Source organism: Dromaius novaehollandiae, chromosome 3 (assembly GCF_036370855.1).
Source record: "Dromaius novaehollandiae isolate bDroNov1 chromosome 3, bDroNov1.hap1, whole genome shotgun sequence".
NCBI lineage: Eukaryota > Metazoa > Chordata > Aves > Casuariiformes > Dromaiidae > Dromaius > Dromaius novaehollandiae.
The window spans coordinates 74,660,250-74,681,426 of record NC_088100.1 but is presented as its reverse complement, the minus strand read 5'-3'; the positions used below and the strand labels follow the sequence as shown (position 1 = coordinate 74,681,426).

The window sequence follows — 21,177 nt, the reverse complement described above, 5'->3', positions numbered from 1 at the left end:
TGCAGTCCTTATAGTCTGTGGGTAAACGATAGCACAGTTACTGGAAAGTCAGTGAGAAGTATGCCCACGAGTAACCTTCTTTTCGCAGGATCTTACCCACACTTTCATATTTAAAGAGAAAAAAGGCTGTCTCAGGTATGGATCAAAGTAAAATTGCAAGGTTATGTTTAGTTTCTAACTATCTTTGGAATACAATTCCTTACGAGTAAAGCACCTTGTAGACATTTAATGTAACGATACGTATAAAACTAACGTCAGGACTGGGCCTTTAGCTGTCATCCCCCCGCCCCCAGACTAAGGCAGGCTGTGGTTTTGTTTGACATTGTGTTGGCTTTTGGATACATGGGGTACTTCCAGAGGTGATCAAACAGTAGCATCTTGCGCGATGAGAATTGGTGTGCATGATATGAGGCTGTAGGCACCTTGGCTATTATGTTTGGGGCGGGGGTCCCCTTCCAGTTAGAAATAAATATTGACATTTAAATAAATGTTTTAATAATTTCTGGATGTATCACACAATTCAAAATGTAGAAGCTCTTCCGTTATATATTTCCAGAGAACTTCCCAAAGTTAAAGGAAAACTTTTTTTCCCCTGGTGTTACTGTTTGAGCATGTATGCATTCAGCTTCAGCCCAAAACTCTCTTGTCTCTTTTAGGTCTTAAGTGAAGAGATTGAAGTACAGGGAGACAAACTGGAATGGCTGAACAGAACTGAACCTGAAGTCCTTTTGGATAAAAACGTTAGTCTGCAGGAAAAAGACAAACTTTCTGATAGCCTGCAGTCTGTCAACGTGAGGTGGAATAAGGTGTGCGTTTCTGCAATATTGGTTACCTATGGTTGGAAAATAGAATGGTGTATTTGGAATGGCTGTTGTTCTTGCCATATAGACATGACACGCAGAAAATGTCTTGGAAGCCATGCATGCATGTTGAGGAAATGTGACCACAGGCATGAATTTCTAATCCATGTCCACCTGAAAACCCTGGTGGACATTTATCAAACAGTATGAGTTCTCCACTGCTTTAAAAGAAAGCTGATTAAAAAATAAAATATCTAAGAGCCTGACTGAAAATATTTCTTTTTTTTGAGGCAAATCATAAGACAGTAATTTTAAATCGACAGTGTCGAAATAAATATTTGCTTTGTAAGAAAACGTAATGGTTACAACTGCTAAGAAAGAAAACAAATGAAGCTGAGGTAAGGTTATATGAGGAAAATTTTTGGTCAGTTCTCTGGGATGCTTCCTTAATATAAGTGGTGAAAATTAGAAACTGTATTGAACTCCTTGGTCTCAATGGAAACTATGTGGGAAGAAAATATCTCATTGATTGGCGTGAAACCAGATTTTTTTCAAGTGGAGCCTGGAGATCCATGTTAAAAAGGAATTGAAATTATTTGGAATTACTTGTATTGATAAAGCGTGGGTTCAGGAGGTAAGAATAGTCAGAAAAAGGGGCTGTTGATAACTCAGAGAAAGAAAAAATTTTCTTACTCATTCAGCCATGAAATTGGGGATTTTTTTCCTTTTGTATTTTACATTTTCATCACTACATCTTCAAAATCACAGGCAGATTTGTTTCCGCTACAGTAGGGATTAGTGATAACTTTTTTTTTTTAAAGTTTAATTCCCTATTTCTCTACCTTCCTGTCTTGGCATTTTTAATATTGTTAAATGATACATTTCATCAGAGCTTTCAAAGTATCTGAAGCATTCCATTGCAGCAAACATAATAGAGAATATTTTGCATGTTCTAGTAAATGATTCTTTTTTGCTGTTAATGTAGGATTTCTTACTGTTTTTGTTCCCCTCTCTACTGGGCTCTAGGTGTTCAAAGAAGTGCCTGACAGACTGAGAGAACTAGAGCTATTTGTTCTGCAGCCCCATCTTGTAACACAGAGAAAGCATTCTGGTGAGTGATGAACAGATATATGCTTCTGCTGTGCTTAAGTTGAATCCTATTTGCAGTCCAAAACAAAAGAAGAACTTTTTTGTGAACTTAAAGTGGAAAGAAGAAATATGGTACATCAGTGTACTCTGGACTACCTCCCTACTAGGGAAAAGACAGAGGGAGCATGTTGGGGGAGAAGTCACTCTGCAGTTCAGGGTTGGGGTGTTCCTTGGGGTTCCCCTAAATTTTTGAAATGGAGGAGTGCTTTAGTAATGCTTAGGTGTCCTCATCAGGAGCCGTCACACCAGGTATAAAATAAAACCCAGGTAGCTCTGTTTGTGACATCCTGCTTTCCTATGGATTTGTGCCTTGTGGTCATGCTTTTTAGTAACTGAGATCTGACTGAAGCTTTCCTGCAGCTGAGTGTTTGTAAAATGTCTCCTGCATACAGATTCTCTGCAGTCCTATATAAATAAAAGGTCATTCTGTATCTTCTGGCTCTGTAGGGGCACAGATAAAGTCTTTCTCATCTACTAGCTACTTATTTTTCTGAACCTTGTAAGAACATGGTATACTTAAGGTAGCTTCTCTTGTGTAAGATGCTGAAATTGGCTATTTTTTCAGAAGTTACTGGAGGCAGACCAAATATGGATTATAAAAGCAGATGTGCAGATGCCCTTTTTAGAAAACCAGGTTAAAAAAAAAAAAAAAAAAAAGACAGCTCTTGCCTGAAAGAATTTACAGCTTGAACTTAAGTAAATCAGCTTTTTTTTTTTTTTTAATTCAGTGGTGACAAACTAAATTTAAAGGAGAAAAAGAGCTTTTGTTGTAGTATCAGCCTTTCAAAACTCTGTTTCAGCTTGCTTTTGTTCATACAAGCTATTTGCTAAGTAAAACTACTGTCTTTTACTGTTTGAGGCAATTGTGTTGTATTTGTGCTTGAGCTTGATTTAACTTAGTGTTTTCTTGAACAAAGAAATCTTGAGCAAGAACAGCTTCCAGAGAAAATCCTACTGCTTAACATATTCTTAAGCTTTGCGGTGTCAGGTTAAATGGATAGAAAGGCAGCGTGGGCTGAACTTCCAGGAATCTGTCCCCTTATAGGACAGCTGTGTATTGCAAAGTCTGGGGATCATCTATTGCAGTAGCTTGCTTTTCTGTACTTAGGGGACCTCTGGGCCAAGAGTGGGAAAATCTTTCCACCAAAAAATTCAAGAGAGGAAGACAATTTTAGACATTTATCTTAAGTGAAATAATTGCTTTGTATTCCCAATAGGGATCAGGTATTATCTTTCACTCAAAGAGTGTTTAGCTTTACTTCATTGGATTTAAATGCTGTTTTCCCATTGGAAGTTGTTTTCTTCTTGTTTGTGTTGTATTACACCTGAATCATTTGAGTGACTCTGTCATAAAATGAAATAATTATTAGCTTTAAAAAAAAATGGGAGAGAGGAGGAGTTAGGGGGAAGCAGTTTCTGGTGACTTAGTTCCTGGTCGTTGAAGAGTCTGAAATAATAATTTTGCTATCCTTGTCCTGTAGATGCTGTTGCATACTTATAGAAGTTACAACCCCCTCCCCCCCACACACATGAAATTATGGTTCTTGTAATTCTGTGATTGCTCCTTTGGCTATGGACACTCTTTCCCCCCCACCCCAAACCTCAAAACTCTGTTTGTTGTTTCAGATATCCAAAAGGTGGTGCTAGTATCTTCTTCATTTGAAATTCCTGTTCAGACTCAGCAGGCTTTGGAAATTTCTGCACCTGCTGATCTGGATAAAACTACAACTGAGCTGGCTGACTGGTTGGTATTGATTGATCAGATGCTCAAGTCAAACATAGTCACCGTGGGAAATGCTGAAGACATCAGTCGGACTATTGCACGAATGAAAGTACGCTTTCTTGACAAGATTAGTGGTTTGGAAAATTGTCAGATACCTGTAACTTCTTTATTTAAAATACAAGCTAACAACATTTAGAAAAAAATTTGGAGAAGAGAAAAAATAATGGAAGCTGACTGCAGTACATGCATAATTTGAAAAATATACTTGAAGTTCCGTAGTTGTTTATATACCCTCTTCCCCCTCTACCCTTTTCTGTTGATTTCTTGTCTCCCTACGTGATCTATGCAATGCTGTTTTTTCAGTTTAACCATATAAAGAAGAGCTCCTGCAAGTATCATTTGCTAGGGATGCTTTTAGGGATGTATACGTAACTTACGCTGAAGACTTCTGAGCAACTTCAGACTTGTTTGGAAGGTGACCTTTGTGATCCACACTGTAGTGATTTTTAATGAATTTTATTGTGTTGTAACTAGAATACATTGATTTACAGAAACATACTAAAGTGCTTGCAAGTTGTAACACAAATACTCATGAAGTAAATACTTGTTTCTGTTAATAGTTCATGTTACGCTGAGCCATGACTAAGGGCTGCAATGTGAGATGTATGGTACCATTAAAGTTCATTTTGTTTGATTTGGTATCAACTAACATGAATAAAACTATGAGTAAAAGCTGCAGCCTAAACAAGTTCTAAACTCTTCCTGTGGGTATCTAACCTTATATGCAATTTGAAAGAATAATTTGGTGCACAGTAGCTTTGGAAAGTGTTTTTTTTTTTTTCTTTTTTTTTTCTTTTAAGTGTATAGTACTTGTAATATGGGGTTCTAGTACATTGCCATGGTGAAGTTATACCCAAGTTTTGTGTGCAATGCATACTGTCTAATAGACAGTTTCTCCCCCTTCCCTTCTCTTCCCTCTCCCCAACTTGTTTTTTTTCTTTTTAATGATCAGGACTTAGTAATGGCCTTGGTAATGGGAAAATAAGTTATGGAAGAGTGGAAAAGAGGTTTTGGAAAATACTATGCAATGATTCCACTAACTGGGTAGTTTGTACAGTTTAACGTGTGCATCTTGATTTTCAGTAACTGTCATTCAGAGTACCTTTGTATTTTAAAGTTTTGCTAGAATATTGTGACCATTCAAGGGCTGCATTTGTAAAACAGTAACGGTAACAGTCATCTATCTACAGTGACGCCTACATCTTTCACCTGTAAATAATACAGATATTGTGTTAGTTAAATTCTGCTTTTTGTACTTAAAAATCGCATCCTAATTCTCAACAGATAACAAAGGTGGATTTGGACCAACGACACCCTCAGCTTGATTCTGTTTTTATGTTGGCTCAGAATTTGAAAAATAAAACTTCCAGTTCAGACATTAGGACGGTGATCACAGAAAAATGTAAGTTCTACCATTCTGTGTTTGTAAATACAATGTTTCTGCAACAGTAAAATAATGTGTATATTTTTCTCTTAAAATCTTGATTTTGAGCCTAATTGAAGTTGTCTTTCTTGAATACACCGAAAATGTAGCACCTAAATGGCTTTCACTATACCAGTCTAATTAAAATTCATAGAAGAAGAATCACCACTGCTTTTCTTGACTGGCCGATTTAGAAGTACAAGAGTAAATATTTTGGCTAAGATTTGAGAGTTACTTGAAATCCTTATCACTTGATCTGCATCTGTTTTTTTATCAATATAAAGAAGCTAATAATATTTTTTTTATTTTTATCTTTTACTTTGAGCTGTGTTGCACTGAAGAGTTTATTATATGAAATGGATGAATGTATGAACTCAGACTAGCATGGTGTTAATATTTTTTTTTTAAATCTTGACTGAGAGTTAATGCATTAAGTTACTGATACGTATTTTAAAATTGAGTTTCTATGTTAAAGGCCTGTGCCTTCTTTGAAAATTTCTTTTGCTGGTACTTAGGGAAAGAAAAGATACAAAGGACACAATTAGAAATCAAGTGGCAGTGTATTCTTTGAACTCCTAAGCTTTACCAGTTGTTAAGGTTAGAAAATTCGGCAGCAAATTTTACAGTTAGAAGCACAGAGAATCTGTGGGGAAAAAATGGAAAGATGTATTTCCCTATGTTCTCCTCTGCAAGATAGTTCTCCTTTACTTCTGCATGAGTTTTCTTGATGTCCATAGGACTTTCTGCAGGCAATAATGGGGTGAGACCATGCCAGTGTTAAAAGGTTGGATGAGACAGCACCTGAAATCTGAGAATCACAAAAGGAATGGATTGGTAGTAAGATGCAAAGAAGCTAAAGGAACTTTTAGGCTCTCAGTTTCACTGCCAGAAAGACCTAGGGGACAGTTGGAAACTTAAGGGATGACAGTAATTCTGTATAGTCTACAGGAGTCACTCAACAAAGGGAAGATTCAGGCCCAAAACATTCTTGGTTTTTCACAGAAGGTGAAAAGAAATGAAGGGAGTGTGTTCAGAAAACTTACTTATTTGAGTTCCCCAATAGTCATGCCCCATACAAAAGGGGAACAGAAGTGGTGTACGCTGCCATGCATGAGACTTCCAGAACATATCTTATATGTATATGAAGATTTTGCAGCCTGTCATGAAACATGAAAAAAAATGAAAGTTCTTTTCTTTTGCCCCTAACATTTGCAAAGAAAATGATGATTCTGCTTTTCTTTGTAGAAAAGTGAAGGTCAAGACTGCTTTATGTACCTTGTTACTTTAAACACTGAGGACTATTCTTATGTCCTATAAACTCTTAAGAATCTGCTGTATGTTGGTAGATGAAGCCTAATTACTTGGAGAGCTATGATCACAGAAGTAGAGGAAAGTTTCCTTCTCTGAAACTTCCCTCCCAATTACTGTGTGGACATTTGAAATTAAAAATGCCTTCTCATCAGGAATCCCTTCAAATCTTTCTGGCTTTGATACCAGGCTAGCGCTCTTGGCTGCTTTTTCTAGGGAGCAGCCTATTGAACCCAAGGGCAGATTCTTAAGGTTACTGAGAATTTCACTGTGTTTTGTTCTGTTTTGCTGGAGACTGAAGAGCAGGGAAATATGTCAGCGGTAGATAAATCTGTTATGAACTCTGAGTGGAAGGCAGTTTTAACTGAGGTAGGGTTAACCTGGTCTTTCAAAGGGAGAAATATGCAACACAAGCAATATTCTTTCCATAATACTAGTAATTCTATATAAACTTCAAATATCTATCCATTTCAATTAAATTGCTATTGTAGACAGCTGTTTCTCAGGTATACTTTCTTCTTTCCAGGTTTGCAGGGAGAACTCAAACACTTAGACTTTTCTCCATTGTTCATTAGCCAGCTCACAGTGTTACAACCTTCTTTCACTCCTGTTGTTTTTTCTTTTTCTGTTTTTTGTGAAATCACTGATCTCTCACAGAAGCTGCTGATTTCCTTTTGAACATACTATTACCCAATGTTGTAACATGTTTAAAAAAAAAAAAAATATATATATATATAAAAAACAGCAAAAAAAAAATTGCTGTTAGGGGTACCGAAGCTTTCTTCTGAATTCTTATATTCAGTATGACCTACATCATACATGAAAATTAATCCAAAAGTCCAAAAGTTGCCTCTGGCTTGAAATTGAATCTGTGTTACACAGTTCTGTTCACCAGTAATATAGTTGCTCTGACCAGTGAGCTTCACTGCCACAGTCTGAGAGCACTGTGAAACTACACAGAATGCTGTTAAATGTAGTCCTTAAGGACAGGAGAGGAAAAAAAAAAAAGAATGGAAAGGCTAAAGTCCATTTAAATGATTTTTTTAGCTTAAGTGCTATCCTTAACATTTTTACTTAGTAGAAGATTAAAGTTCCCTGGGTATCAAGTATGTTAGTTTTCAGATGTACACAGTAAAATGACATACTTACTGGTAAGATGAACATGAGATATTTTACATATTGCCTACCTGTTGCTGCTGCCATGGAGGTATCTAAGATAGGCATAAAAGTATGTGACACTGATTTCTAATAGAACAAATGTAATCAATACTACCCACAGTTCATGAGAACACTGGCTTTTTAGTACTGGAAGTTGAATGGGAAGGAACTGACAATTACCATAGCACCCAGAACTCGTGGCGATAGTGTCATGTTTCTTGAAAATCACTAGTTTACCCATGGTAGTGACTTTCACCTCTGTATTTGTGAAGTTTCTAAATACAAAAGTCCATGTTTGTCTGAAAGGAACTTTCTGATTGTTTTAAAAACTAAATGTCTTGTGTGGATGAATAAATGAGGCTTGTATTTTCCTGTCAGTAACAAGTAAAGCTGCCATTAAATTAATTAAAAAGTTCTGTTTAAAAATCAGCAATGTAATGTGTCCCAAAGTTGAGGTTAAAATCATACAACAGGTTGATGAAATGACATAAACTGACTTGAACAGACTTTCTTGCATGGGCAGTGCAAAGAGGATTTGAATCTCTTCTGAAAAGCTGAGTTTTTTCACGGTGGTGGTGCAGACCACAGAGCCAGCGTTCTTATGGCCTACCTGTAACTGTTGAAACTGTTTTGTAAGCAATGTTATTTTACTAAAATGCTTCTTAGATATGTTAGAATAAGATATTAAAATAAAAATGGTGCTTATTTTGAGAATTAGGTCATTTAACAGCTGTACTCCAGAAATTCAGCTTGGGTTTTTTGTTTTGAGGTTTTCTCTTGTTTCTTTTTTCATTCTTCTGTTCTAGCAATGTAATGTGTTGCTGCTAACTGTCGGGGCAGGTAATAGGGAAGACCTTTTTCTACCTTCTAGAGATTGTCAAGTAACCTCCCCCCCCCTTATTTTTAATGGCCTGTAAGTGTTAAGAAAAAAGTATAATGCCATTTATCTCTCTGTGGGAGGCAAACTTAGTACTTTCCCTGACACACTGTTGTTTGGTTTTGGTTTGGTTTGTTTTTTTTTGCCAGGCTCTCATCATGTTGTCTTTTTGCCCTTTGTTTATTAAAGGCTAAAGGCTGTTGATTGATCATGTAATGTAACTCCAGTTATTGAGAGAGAAATGTGATACTTAAAGGATGTGATCAATAACACTTCTGTTGTGCTGTAAAATCTACTTAACTTCTGCCTGTAAAAACTTGTGGTGAAATGAAAGTATTAAAGCAGGTTGTTACTTGAATGTTTCTGCCTTAGCCAGAGCTGTAGTGCAGGTGCTGCTATACTGGCTTCTGCACACTGGTTAGTGTATTGTTTCGCTCTGTGTAAACTAAGCGGGTCTAAACAGAATCTGTTTATTTGTTCATTTATACTGGTTTCGGCTACAGCCGCGCAGAGATGATTTGCTGGTATAGCCATCACCTTAAACTTGTGCTCCTTGAAACCCTGCTTTTGCATATCGTCATAGTGGAGCTGCGGTTGACTGGCCTCCCAAATGTGTCCTCTTAAAAAGTAAAAAAAATTATGATTTTGAAATCTTCCAAATATTTGCAACCTTGTGCTGGCCCACTTAAACAAGAGACAGCCAAACACCTGCATTTTTCTTTGCTTCTGTGAAGGCATAAACTACATAGGGAACTAAAATACTGAATACTGAAAAAGCCATTCTGTGAATGAGTTGTATTATTGCCTCTTGTCCTGTGAAGTAACTGCTAGGTACAGCTGCTTGGTCGTTTGCCTCAGGTTTTGATTTCCTGCATTGCCCTCCACAGTGGAGAAGGTCAAGAACCAATGGGACAGTACTCAGCATGGTGTGGAGGTCCGGCAGCAGCAGCTGAAATACATGCTGGCTGACAGCATGCAGTGGGAGGAGCAGAGGCAAGAAATGGAGCACCTCATGGAGCAGTCTGAGATTCGTCTCCGCATGCTCCTGCAGGGCCCAAAAGAGATGCTTGCTAAACAGATTGCAGATAACAAAGTAAGGCCGTCTATGTGTGTGTTTCCCCCACCCCTTTCTCACCCCTTCCCCTCCATCACCCCCTCAATCTGTGTAATATAAGATTTAATTGTAGAATTGATTTGGCAATGCTTTCTCCTTTGGGGGTGATATACTCTAAAATCTCTCTCTCTCTCTCTCCCCTTCCCTCTCCCTGCCTTGCCTCACCCTCCCCTGCCCCGCCAGTCCCCTAATCAGACTTCCTGAGAATCATTTTCTGGGGGAGGGAAACAGGTGGCATGTATGCACGTTGTGTGTTGCCTTATGAGAAGTGTAATGTAAGTCAGTATAGTATAGCACCAAATAAATGATCTTATGCAGAAAATTTGAACCTCAAACTGATAAAACTATTCATGCGAACACAGAATACAGCGTGTGTTACTTCATAGACAGCTGTTATAGTGGTAGTCAGTAAATCCAGGGATGCACCAAGATATCTAAAAATTATCCTGAATTTCACTTCTGATGGGTCCCCTGGACATATTTAATGCTTTTTTTCAATCTCATGCAATCTTTACTTTTTATATCACAGCCAGCCTGCTGTGATAAATCAGTAAGTCTGATGTCCTTTGTTCTGAGGGCTGTCAGAAAAAGGGCAGGCTGTAGGAGACACAGGATGGGAACTGAAGAGAGAAGTCAGCAAGGAGGGGCTCTTAGCAGTGGTACGAGGAACAGGGCTGCAGTAGAGTTTAAAAAAAAGTGTATGTATTCACGGAGGAACAAGATAGAGGTGCAGCTGGGTATGGAAAGGAGCTGAGGGATACAGTCATGAGAATCCCTCACTGAACTACTGCCCTATTTTAGTAAATAGTAAAATTGCTTACTTTTCATTGTCTGTTTTATTTGAGCAGGAGGTTGGAAATGGGCTATTAGGACTGTCTGCTTGCTTTCTTAAGTGAAAGCTAACCTGTGCCCAAACATACAGTACAGAGACCATAAGATATAACTGAACACACATATATATATGTATACACACACACACATATATGTATACATTTTTTTCCACAATTGAGATATCTCAAGAATTTGTAAGGCGGAGCCACATTATGAATATCCTGCTACAATAAGTGACCATATTTAATCTGTTTCTTCATTAAAAAAAAAAAAAAAAATCCTGCTGCGCACTTCACTTATGTCACATTTAGCCGATGGTTTTATCACCATTCACAAAATTTAAACTTACTCATGCTACTAAAAATATGGAAGTGCTTTTACTTCCATTACGAGTAAAACAGAGAAAAAGATTTTTTAGCCTTTGATAATTCTGAAAAATGTTATTTTTCTCATTTATTTGTATTTCGATTGGTTCATTGTCAGGACACTAGTTTCTAATAGTTGTTTGTTTGTTTTAAGAAGGAGTATATTCTAGATGAGATATATGCACATTTGTTGTAAAAGTTTTAATAATATGATAAAATGCACAATATGTGAAACAGTCTGATTTTAATTTTGCTCACGTGTCTCATTCTGAAATTGTTTTTTAGGTGTTAGTTCAGGATTTGCATAGAGGTGACATCACGGTAGCTGCGTTCAATGATCTTTCTAACAAACTTCTTCGAGAGTATCGAGGTGATGACACAAGGAGGGTGAAGGAAACCACTGACCAAATGAATACTTGTTGGGTTAATCTGAACCAAAGGTAATTATGAGGTTTCACACTGTATGTAGCTGTTTCTTAAATGATAGAAATATAAGATACAAGTTTATGTATATTAGCATCTCTTCTCTGCATACTGAAAATTTTCTGCAGCGTTTAGGGTTAGTGCAGATCGATAGTCAATTATAGTGAAGCAGTTTTGAATTTTGCTCATGATGGAAATTCCCACAGTTCTCTATGGAAGGCTTCTAATATGACTTCCAATTCCTGTTTAAAAAGAAAAAGTGAAAAACAAAACAAAAAAGGTACCTTTGTAGTTTTGTGCTTTTGATGCGACAGTGAGTTTTATATGAATGGCTTCCTGGTTATTTCCATTGAGAGATGAGAAACGAGACAAAACTTTATATGGCTCATACAGTGTGATGATTTGAGATAGAATAGAATGGTATTGATCTCTAAATGTTTTGAGACATCTAAGATGGCATTTTCAAGGAATAAAAAAATTCATTATTATTCAATGTGATGTACATACCTACTTTTCATATTTTTTCAGAAAACTTTCGGTAGGCTATGGGAAAGGCATATGATAAGCCTTCCTTAGCTTTTCACTTTTGCTCTCTGAACTGGGTCATAGGTATGCGCTTGTCTCCTGAATTGGCTATTCCTGATCATTCATTTGCATTAAGACTGGGGACTGGAGCATATTCTGCATCAGATCCTCCTCCCATTCGTCAGAGTACTGTAATAATTTTTCCAGAATGCCATGAACTTTATCTGGATTTCTCTCACAGTGGCATCTGGGGATGAAGAGGGAATTGGAGAGTGAGGGGAAACAGCTGCTTTTTGGGTTAGTAATAACGGTAGACTACAGTCATTCAAGTTCAAACTTTTCAGTGTTTTTGTTAGAGCTAGCATAAAACAGCCCACCCAACTCAGAACAGGGGACCAGAAAGAGCTCTGAAGACTCCTGCCTGGAATCCTCTAATTACTTTTGAATCTGCTTAAGAAAGTCTGGAGTAATAAGCACTTGCTTTCTGTTGTGTGTATCTGAAGCTCCTCAGTTATTACTGGGTCTGCTGTTTTGCAGACTATAGTGTTAGGAGGATGCATTACTTCTTTGTCTTTTAATTAAGAACACCTCTTAAAGGAGAAGTTGGAGAACTGATGGGTAGCTGAAGTGTGGAGCTGCTCCATATAACTTCATGGAGCAGCATAGAATTAAGAGGAGATTGTGCATTGGAGGAACCTTTTCCAGGAAGTGAAGGTTTTTATGCTTGCTTTGAACACATTAATTAAAAATTATACTGAAGTGCTTTATGCTTTGCAACGTGAAGTGCTGAGGTTTACTTCGTATGACAGACTTCAGATGGACAGGGGTTACACATGGAACACACACAGGGCGTCATGGCTTCTATAGGCATAGATATATATTTACAGAAGAATGCTTTAAAATTCCGTTTTATTTTGGCAATACCTATGGCTGGAGAATTCGGGAAGGGTCCTTAGTATTTCACCTGGGAGAATCACAGTCCTTAATAGCATCCCAGTAACGCTATCAGGAAGACTGTAGCTATGGAACTCAAAATTGAAGCAGCTCATTTTAAAGACATTGCCATAAGGAGATAAAGCACCCCTGCTTGATGCAGCATATAAATTGGATATGCTATCCAGTGGCTATTTATGTTCCATTTTTATATTTCAGGAAACTGTAGTAATTTCCTCTACTTCTGGTGCCTCAGAAGTGGCTTACAGTTGTTGTCCACATTGTCCTAAATGTTCTACTTGACTTTCCCTTGATTGCACATTTGTGTGTATTGCAGATTTTTAGTTTATATCTGAAAAATAATTGGGTGGAACTGAAAGCTGAAACAGTGCTAGGAAAATTTAAATAGCAGAGGTACAATTTTTGTTTTTCTTGGACATATCTTTGCTAACAGAACCTGCTTAGACCTTCTCGCCTGTCACCGAGTTAACTAAAGTTGGCTGCACTTGTTTGGGGCTCTGCAGGTTCTCCTCATGTTAATTCTTACATCCTGGAAAGACCTTCTCTCCTTTGAGAATGTTCTGATTGTGTCAGATTTATGTGAGAATCTGAATCATCATTGCTGGCATGGGAAGTAGTCTGTCTGCAGTACAGAACTCTCCATGATCTTCTATTTGTGACCTTTACTGGAATGAAATAAAAGTATTTGGGGCTGCTCTGTAGAAGTGTTGCTCACTACTGTTGTACAGATCCTTTTTTTTTTTTTTACAACATTCATGTAATCTAGAACATTAGTTGTACATCTAGTAGTTTATGCTACTGGAATACAAATTTACTGAACAGAATGATTTTTATCTTTAATTCAAATGTCATAACAGCAGTGGGACTGTTACGGGATTTAATTCTTCCCTTTTATTTCAACTAAGCACAAAGTTTGAGATATTAAAACTTTCAAGGCCGAAGACAGCATTCTTGAATGAATGTTTCAGGTATAATGTTCAGGTTGTCTCAATTCCTGTCTAGTACATCAGTACTTACACTTAGAGATCTGGGTCACTTTTACTGTGTTTCCTCCTATGGGGCTTCTCTGTTTTTTTGAAGGTCACCTGTATTTTCAGGCTGTTCTTCCTATGTCACTCCTGTTATTCCACCTTTGGCCTTAATCCCCTGCTAGGAAAGAAAATCCCTGCAGAGGGGAGAGGGTTTTGAAGTCAGAGCTCCTGCTTTTACTTTGTGGTGTGTATGGATTTTTTGTTGGTGTTTTGGGATTTTTGGTTTTTTTTCCCTCCCCTCTCATTTCTCTCTCCTCTTTCTTGGTGTATTAAATGCTCCAATTTTTGAGCTGCTGCTTTGTTGTTATTTTAGGCAATGTATCTATCAAACAGTCATCCTCGGCATGCTATTTCTTCCCCCCCCCACTCCCTGAGTAGGCAAAGCATCCCAGAGCTTCAAGTCAGAGGCAAGAATGAAGGCTTCTTGCCCTGCTGGTCTTTTGCTAGTGGCCAAAGTCTGGGGAGCATGAAGTTAGGAATGATTCAAGCAATCTCACTTTGGATGAAGCAATGATTAAAACATGGCATAAGCCCAATAGTTTCTAAATTTGGGTTCGCAACACTATATTGTTGCAAGTAGTCTCTTGGAAATTCAGTTGGTTATGTTAATACTTAAGAATGCAGACCTGACAGAATTGGGGTTGCATCAGATTTCCTTACTGCCCTTGAAGGAAAACAGCTTTTCCTTACATCTGTCTTTTGTTGTGATGTGCTAGTAAACTAAACTACCAGCTTAGAAACTTCCTTTTGAATGGTACCAAACACCCACAGGTTCTTTTTTTACAGAACATTTTAACTACTGTTGAAGATCTTGATTCTGAATGCAGTGAGTCCATAATACTGCTGAGCAATATTGTCACCACAATGTGGAAAGTAGAAAAGAAAACTTAAGGAGAATGTGAGAAGGCAAAATACAAGTAAATCAAGCTTGTTTGGAGAAACCTGTTGAATTCTTTCGAAAATATTAAATGCTGAGTGTTTTGGCCTTGTTTTATTCGAAAATAAATATTGCTTTACCACTGAAATCTTGTAATATCGTTAGTGATTGAACTCCAGATAAAGTCGAACTTCCTAGTTATTTAGCAACAGCATTCCAGACAGTAGCCCTGATAGAGGCTTCTGTACAGTGTGCTGGTGGGACAACTTGCTTTTTTCCCTGGCTTTGGAAAAAGGGATACTGCTGAGTAGTAGCCTCAAATGGATGAAAATCAGCTTGTCACATTTCAATTAATTTTTAAAAATGCTGACTATAACAGTTTTCCATATGCTTCATTTCAGTGACAAGCAAACAGTTGTATTACACAGAGATATAATCTGACTCCTTTTTTTAAGGAAAGCTGTTGGTGTAGTTGGTTACCAATAATGAAAGACTTAGATCTCAAAAAATGTTTTACCAAACAAAATTTTTTGTGATCATCTAGCTGGAGATCTTTTGACTGAAATTCCTTTTTTAAGAATGTTCATTTTGGACTAGATTGTGTTGAGTGGTATGATGGTAATATATTACTCAGTATGAGTGGTAGTGTCAAAAGTCTTTGCTTTCAGCAGACAGAACCAGGAGTGATTTTTCATATTACATACCAATTTAGGGAAATGTTTCTGCTAACTATAAAAGGAAAAAAAAGCTCCAACCCCTGAATCCTTCTGCTCCATATGATGTTTGTTGATGAGGAAAAGCATTCACACATGGGAATATCACTTCTAGCAGTTGGAGTAGCATTAAGTCTGTGATCATAGTACTCAAAAAGAAAAAGCTAGATTTTTAATGAGTAACTTTTCTTCCACATGCTTTTTTAAAAGGGCTGTGAAATATATCTAGTGAAGAACATCTGTGGAAAGCTATAGATATAACAACCAGAGAAACAGTGATATAAATAATGATAAAACAAGCTGCGACAGATGTATAGTTTCTTAATGAAGAGAACTTTTGGATTTATCTTTCAGTAGCTCCATTTACGATATGTGTAATGTTGGATGTTATAGAGGAAAGTTCTGATACTTGTTGTCATCTTATTTTCAGAGCCGTTGATAGGCAGAATTTCTTGGAGGCTGAGCTAAAGACAGTACAGGCCTTGCACAAGGATCTGGAGAGCTTCCTCAAGTGGCTTCAAGAGGCAGAGACGACAGTAAATGTTCTTGCAGATGCATCGCAGCGTGAGACCGCTGCTCAGGACAGTGCCTGCATAAGGGAGCTTAGAAAACAGATTCAGGTAAGAAATTAAATAATGCTACTGTTGTTATTTGCACTTTTCCTGTATGGCAAATCTTACAAAGGAAAGCTATCTAATAGAGTGGGGAGATCTGCAGCCTATTTAAAAGTATTTGAAAACAGCATTTTAAAATTCAGGAGTTTGAAGACAGCAGCTTTTTCTTGCTAAGGTTTGAAATGCATATTCCATGGACATCTCTGGCTGCCAGGGGTTTTAAAAATCCCTGGAGAATGACTGTGTTCCGGAAACATGTATTTATTTAAACCAAATCATACCATGTGACTGCCCAGCTGATCAATTTAATCCAATTTCCTCCAGGGAAGTACAGCACCTGGGAGGTGCTGTCTCCTTGCCTTCCTTATCTTTCCCTGCTTTCCTCCCCCTGCTTTGCCAGCAACCTAAGAAGTTGTGCTCAGGTCACCTTTCTGCCCTTCCCTGCTACTGCTGCCCAGCAGCTCCTGAGCTGGGCCTTAGTTGGCATACAGGCCACAGAGTGTGGAAACCCTAGAAATAACTGAGCAGGGGATTAAATGTTGCCAGTTAGGGTCCTTACTCATATGTGAACACCCTGGCTCATCTAAAATCTAGAAGGCAATTCCCTTCTCCCAATCTAAGAAGCACAGACCACTGAGGATAACTGGAGTACAACATCAGCTGTCCGTTCCTCCCTTTCCAAACAAGCCTCTTTGGGGAGGTAGAGAGGAGCTGGGTTTAGTCTGCCTTATTGGGGGAAGACAGCAGTAAAGAATGTGGGGACTTGTCAACTCTTCTTTTTTAAAATTAATATATTGGGGCCTGTGGCAGGAGAAGACTGAGCATCACTGGTTGAAAGGATTTTCGGTGTTTCTCTGACATATGAATGCCCTGTTTACAGGATGTGAATGCTGTTCATGTCTCTTCTCTCTCCTGAATGTTTTAATGCATTTTTCTTCCTTTTAGTTTGCCTCATTATTTAGTATAGTTATTCTCTTTCAATATACACAAATTGGAAGGTCGGATTAGCAACAGAAATCGTGCACTCTAAGTTTGGAGTAATGTCTTCTGTGTTCTAAATTTGTGGAGTTTGAGTGGCTTTTAATGAAAAAGTGTAGTACTATCAGTAGTGTTATTAACCCAAACATGTCTACATTAAATGTCTCATTTCATTTAAATTTAAAGTTTCTGATCAAGCAGTTCACTGTAATCCTAAGGGAAGAATAGTATATTGTGGAGGTTTGAGTCTGTAGAAGATGATGTGTCACTCACCAACATTTACGTGGTTATTGTCAGCCAGGTAGCTCACCTGTAGAGATGAGACTCTTTGTGAAATACTGAGACCAGTCTGTAATGATAACACATACAAGTTAATATAATACTTTCTGTTGGGAGCAATAAAAGCAGGAGTGCTGGCAGGGCTAAAATGGGGCCACAGAAGGCTAACAATATGTGGCAGTGCAGTGCAGAAACAGACTTACTTCTGCATTGCCTTGCATTTCATGCAAACAATTACACTGGGATAAAGCTGTGACTTTGCAATACGGTACTGTCCACTGTATGCAGCTGTGAAGGACTCGGGCAATTTGGTCATGGAAGATTGATTGCCTCCTTTGCTTTGCTGCAAGTTGGTTTAAATTGTCAAACCTGTGCTATGTGAAGGGAGAACAGCAGGGTAAGAGTCCCTGTTGCTCTGTGGAGAGATGTCTAAGCCTCTATATACCTGATGTTCTCCATCTTCCCTGTGACTGTATGCTCTTTTATACATCGTGCAGGAGACAAGTGCTGTAATCACTTAACTTACCTATGAATTTACATAATATTGTGAGCTTTTTTTTCAGTTACCAAAGAAGTTGTTACGAGAGCACGTGTCAGACTGTCATAGCTCAATGGCTTTTGAAATGAACTTTTTTCCTATACCAACATTTAATATCATTTTAAATCTAACCAGAGGGTCAGTGATCTGGGGATTGTTGAAGCTTTGTTTTGACTTCTATTGCCTCATCCAAAGGTAACAGCAGTACAATGAAAATAATCCCAACTTTGAGTTGGGTAGAAGATAAAGTGGTTTTTCTTTGTTTTTAAGGGAGGAAATTCATGATTATAGCATCAATCTTTCTTAATTTGTTCAGTATCTAATTATTGCAGAGGACTTCCTTTCAGGTTACTGTCAAAACACTCCAGTCTGTGTTGGTCACCATGTGCAAAATATGTAGCAACCATCTACAAGAGGTTAAAAACTAATTTGAAGAAAGATGCAGAAAACGAGCTAACAAATAATAGAAAGTAGTGCTGGGGTAACGTGAGTGAAGTTCTTTGCCTCCAGATGTAAAGATATTATTCAAAATAATTTGAAAGATTTGTTTTAGCATAACTCAAATCAACGTGACTAGTGATGGACTGCTTATTTCTGTTTGTCTTGCTGCTTGATTCAGACTTGTATGTTGGCAAGGAGAAAGAGCAGAACTGAAAGAAGAGGGCAGGAGTGGACTGGACCCTAGTTTACACAACAGAGGTTTGAGCTCTTGCTCTTCTGTCTCCTAGGTTTTTGCCAAGAATGTTGGTTAACAGGACTTCAGCTAATGTTGATAGGCCAGGATTGGAGGGAAAAGAACATACTTGTAGTGGTAGAGCAGATAAGCCAAAAGCAATTGAGTACAGGGGAACAGTTCAAAGAGGTGGTGGAAATGAGGAAAGAAACCGAGGCTGTGGAGGTTAAGAATATAGAGGGTGAGATTTTTAAGTACTGAATGAAATGAATTCCCTGTTTCCTTGAAATGATATTATGTTTGGTGCTGGAAAGATCAGGGAGAGAACAGTGTACAAGGAAAGCAAGTTTGGTGTGAGCACTGCTAGAAAAATTGACCCCATTGTAAAAATGAAGTGGGAAGATAAGGATGAGAAGGTTGTGTTAACAAAGAGTTGGATGGGAACAACTTTTAAATCGGTGTCCTCTCGGAAGAGCTTGTGCCCATCCACCTCAGATGCAAACTGCCTGATGATAGGCTTACCAGTATACAAAGCACTGGTCTCTAAGCTGTCAAGTTTCCAGGTGCCTATGAATTTGTCAGACTTCATGTTATTTTTAGTTGGTGCCTCCATACTGTGCTGATAGATGTGCTAGAAATGTGTGAACATATATTTATGTAGCAATGTACACATTAAGTAATATGATTACTTGTAGTAGTCTCTTTAGATGCCAAATTTAGCCCCAAACCTCTTATGTTTTAACTTTATGGTAACATTAAGGAAAAGTGTTTAACTTAGGAGTAAATAGGTGAATTTTATTCAGATCTTTATTCAGCTGATACTTTAAGCCTGCAATAATCATCATCATCATATCCTTTGTCTTGGGTTATGTATTTAGTTCTTTTTGTAAAAACAGTGGTTTACATCCTCTTCTGCAGGGTGTTCGATCTTGGAACATAGCTTGCGGATATTCCTTGTATTCCTGTCTGTCCAGAGAGGCAAATGTTACGTATCTGTTAGCAGTCCTAGGAGAGGGATCAAAGACCCAGGTCAAGAACACAAATAATAACTTCATATTTTTCTTGGTACCTGTTGATGTAATTTATTACAGGGTGGAGTTTTTATTAATTTGGTTCTATGTTCTATTAGAGAAAGTGATTATCAGACTTGGTGGTGTTTTCCCTTTGGGATCTTGGTAGCTAGAAGCTATGTTAATGCACCTAATTAGTTTATATCGTGAATGTGTTTCCTTTTTCATAGGACTGTTTTTAAGATGGGTTTGAGAAGACCCAACGGGGTCTTGGTTTTGATTGATTTTTTTCACTAATGCTGTGGTATATCTGATCTATGTTGAGATAGTCATCCTCTCTTTTGCTCTCTGTTCCTACTGCCTACTGTGTTGATAATGGCCTCCTTGAATGTTTGCTCTAGCAGCCCCTGTGATAGAGATTAAAATATATTCATCATTAGCACCTTTGGGAGTAGTAAGAAATAGCTTTCTCTGGTTATGCTGCAGTATCACCACACCTAGGGGTATGTTGGCTGTATTACACTGAGAGTGTGTAGCTGGTAACAAAATACCTCCGTGTTCTTGAATGTCCTATTGCAATCCTTAGGTGGCTTAAATAATACTGCTTTGTCATGGAAAAAACATGAAAATGATGTTAGCTCTCTGAATTCAAAGCTGCTAGAAAAGGGGTGGCACAACTGGGTGCTTTAAATATGTCAAAATCCACTTCGTTCCTAATAAGTCATTTAGGAAAAGATTCTAATTGGAAACAGCTCATGAAAAACATTCCTACTTTGTGGTGGGAGTGAGACTCCTTTGAGATCTCTTTTGCTAAATTGGCTTTAAGACAGTTTTTGTAAGAGAGAGAGGTTTACCCCCTGCAGATTTTCCTTTTGTATTGGATAATCTAGCTTTGAGAAGTGCCTATGTGTAATTTATTTGCCTTTAATGTATGGCTGATATAATATTAGGGCAGGTATCCCTCTGCTCCTCTCTCAAGATTTATAATACAATCTGTTATTCACTCACTCTACAGCTCTGCCAGAGCTGCATTTAGTCTGAGAGCGAGAGCATCCTTTTCCAGAGTGAAGGAGCAAATGCTCAGTCTCTCAATATAAAGCAGCTGCTACTAGGGAAGAAAAACAGTTTGACACACTGGAGCCGTCTTCCTGAAGGAATTCCTTTCTCATTTCTGCAGCTTTAATGCTTAAATTAATAATGTTTTCTGGCTGTTTAGTGCACTCCTTAACGGTGGCAGACACTCGGCTGCTCAACAACTTCATTTACTCCCTGCACAGGCAGAGCTGAGCAGTACTGGCTTGGAAAATCTGTGAAAGCTCTTTTTTTTTTTTTTTTTTTTTTTTGTATTTGTTTCTTGGGGTTATTTTGTGAGAGAAACTTATGCTGTATCAACCTCCTTTGCCTTTGAATCATATAAAGCCTGTAGCTCTCAAAAGCAGTCCTGGAAGAGAGCATGCTCAGAAAGCTGGCAAATCATTGTCCAGTGACCGGGAGGAAATGATAGTTGCTCTTCATTTATAATGCAAATTCTGAGGTATCTTCAGAAGTGTGGCAAACTTAAAATGATGGCTGTGGTGAGAACGTCTCTGCAGAAAGTTGTGGTGTTGTTGCATCGTTTACAGAGGATGGCAGTTTCTTCTCCGCGTTACCAGAAGCTGTGTAAGGTAAGAAATGCAGGACCAGAATCTCGAGAGTACCTAAAGCTGACTCTCTTACCTTTTTCAGATTAAAAAAGTCAGAGTAGGATGGGTGTC

General features: G+C 38.0%; 1 protein-coding gene across 9 annotated transcripts in view; it reads left to right on the top strand.

Annotated features, from left to right (window-relative positions):
* The window catches only part of UTRN (utrophin), a 391,474-nt gene that overhangs the window by 151,399 nt on the left and 218,898 nt on the right, over positions 1 to 21,177 (top strand). For all 9 annotated transcript variants that reach the window (XM_026109804.2, XM_064509199.1, XM_026109805.2 and 6 more), the window contains 7 exons: positions 657 to 806; positions 1,827 to 1,911; positions 3,576 to 3,781; positions 5,017 to 5,134; positions 9,386 to 9,591; positions 11,094 to 11,248; positions 15,762 to 15,951. In XM_026109804.2, the coding sequence (XP_025965589.1) occupies positions 657 to 806; positions 1,827 to 1,911; positions 3,576 to 3,781; positions 5,017 to 5,134; positions 9,386 to 9,591; positions 11,094 to 11,248; positions 15,762 to 15,951 (1,110 nt within the window). The remainder of the gene's footprint in view (positions 1 to 656; positions 807 to 1,826; positions 1,912 to 3,575; positions 3,782 to 5,016; positions 5,135 to 9,385; positions 9,592 to 11,093; positions 11,249 to 15,761; positions 15,952 to 21,177) is intronic.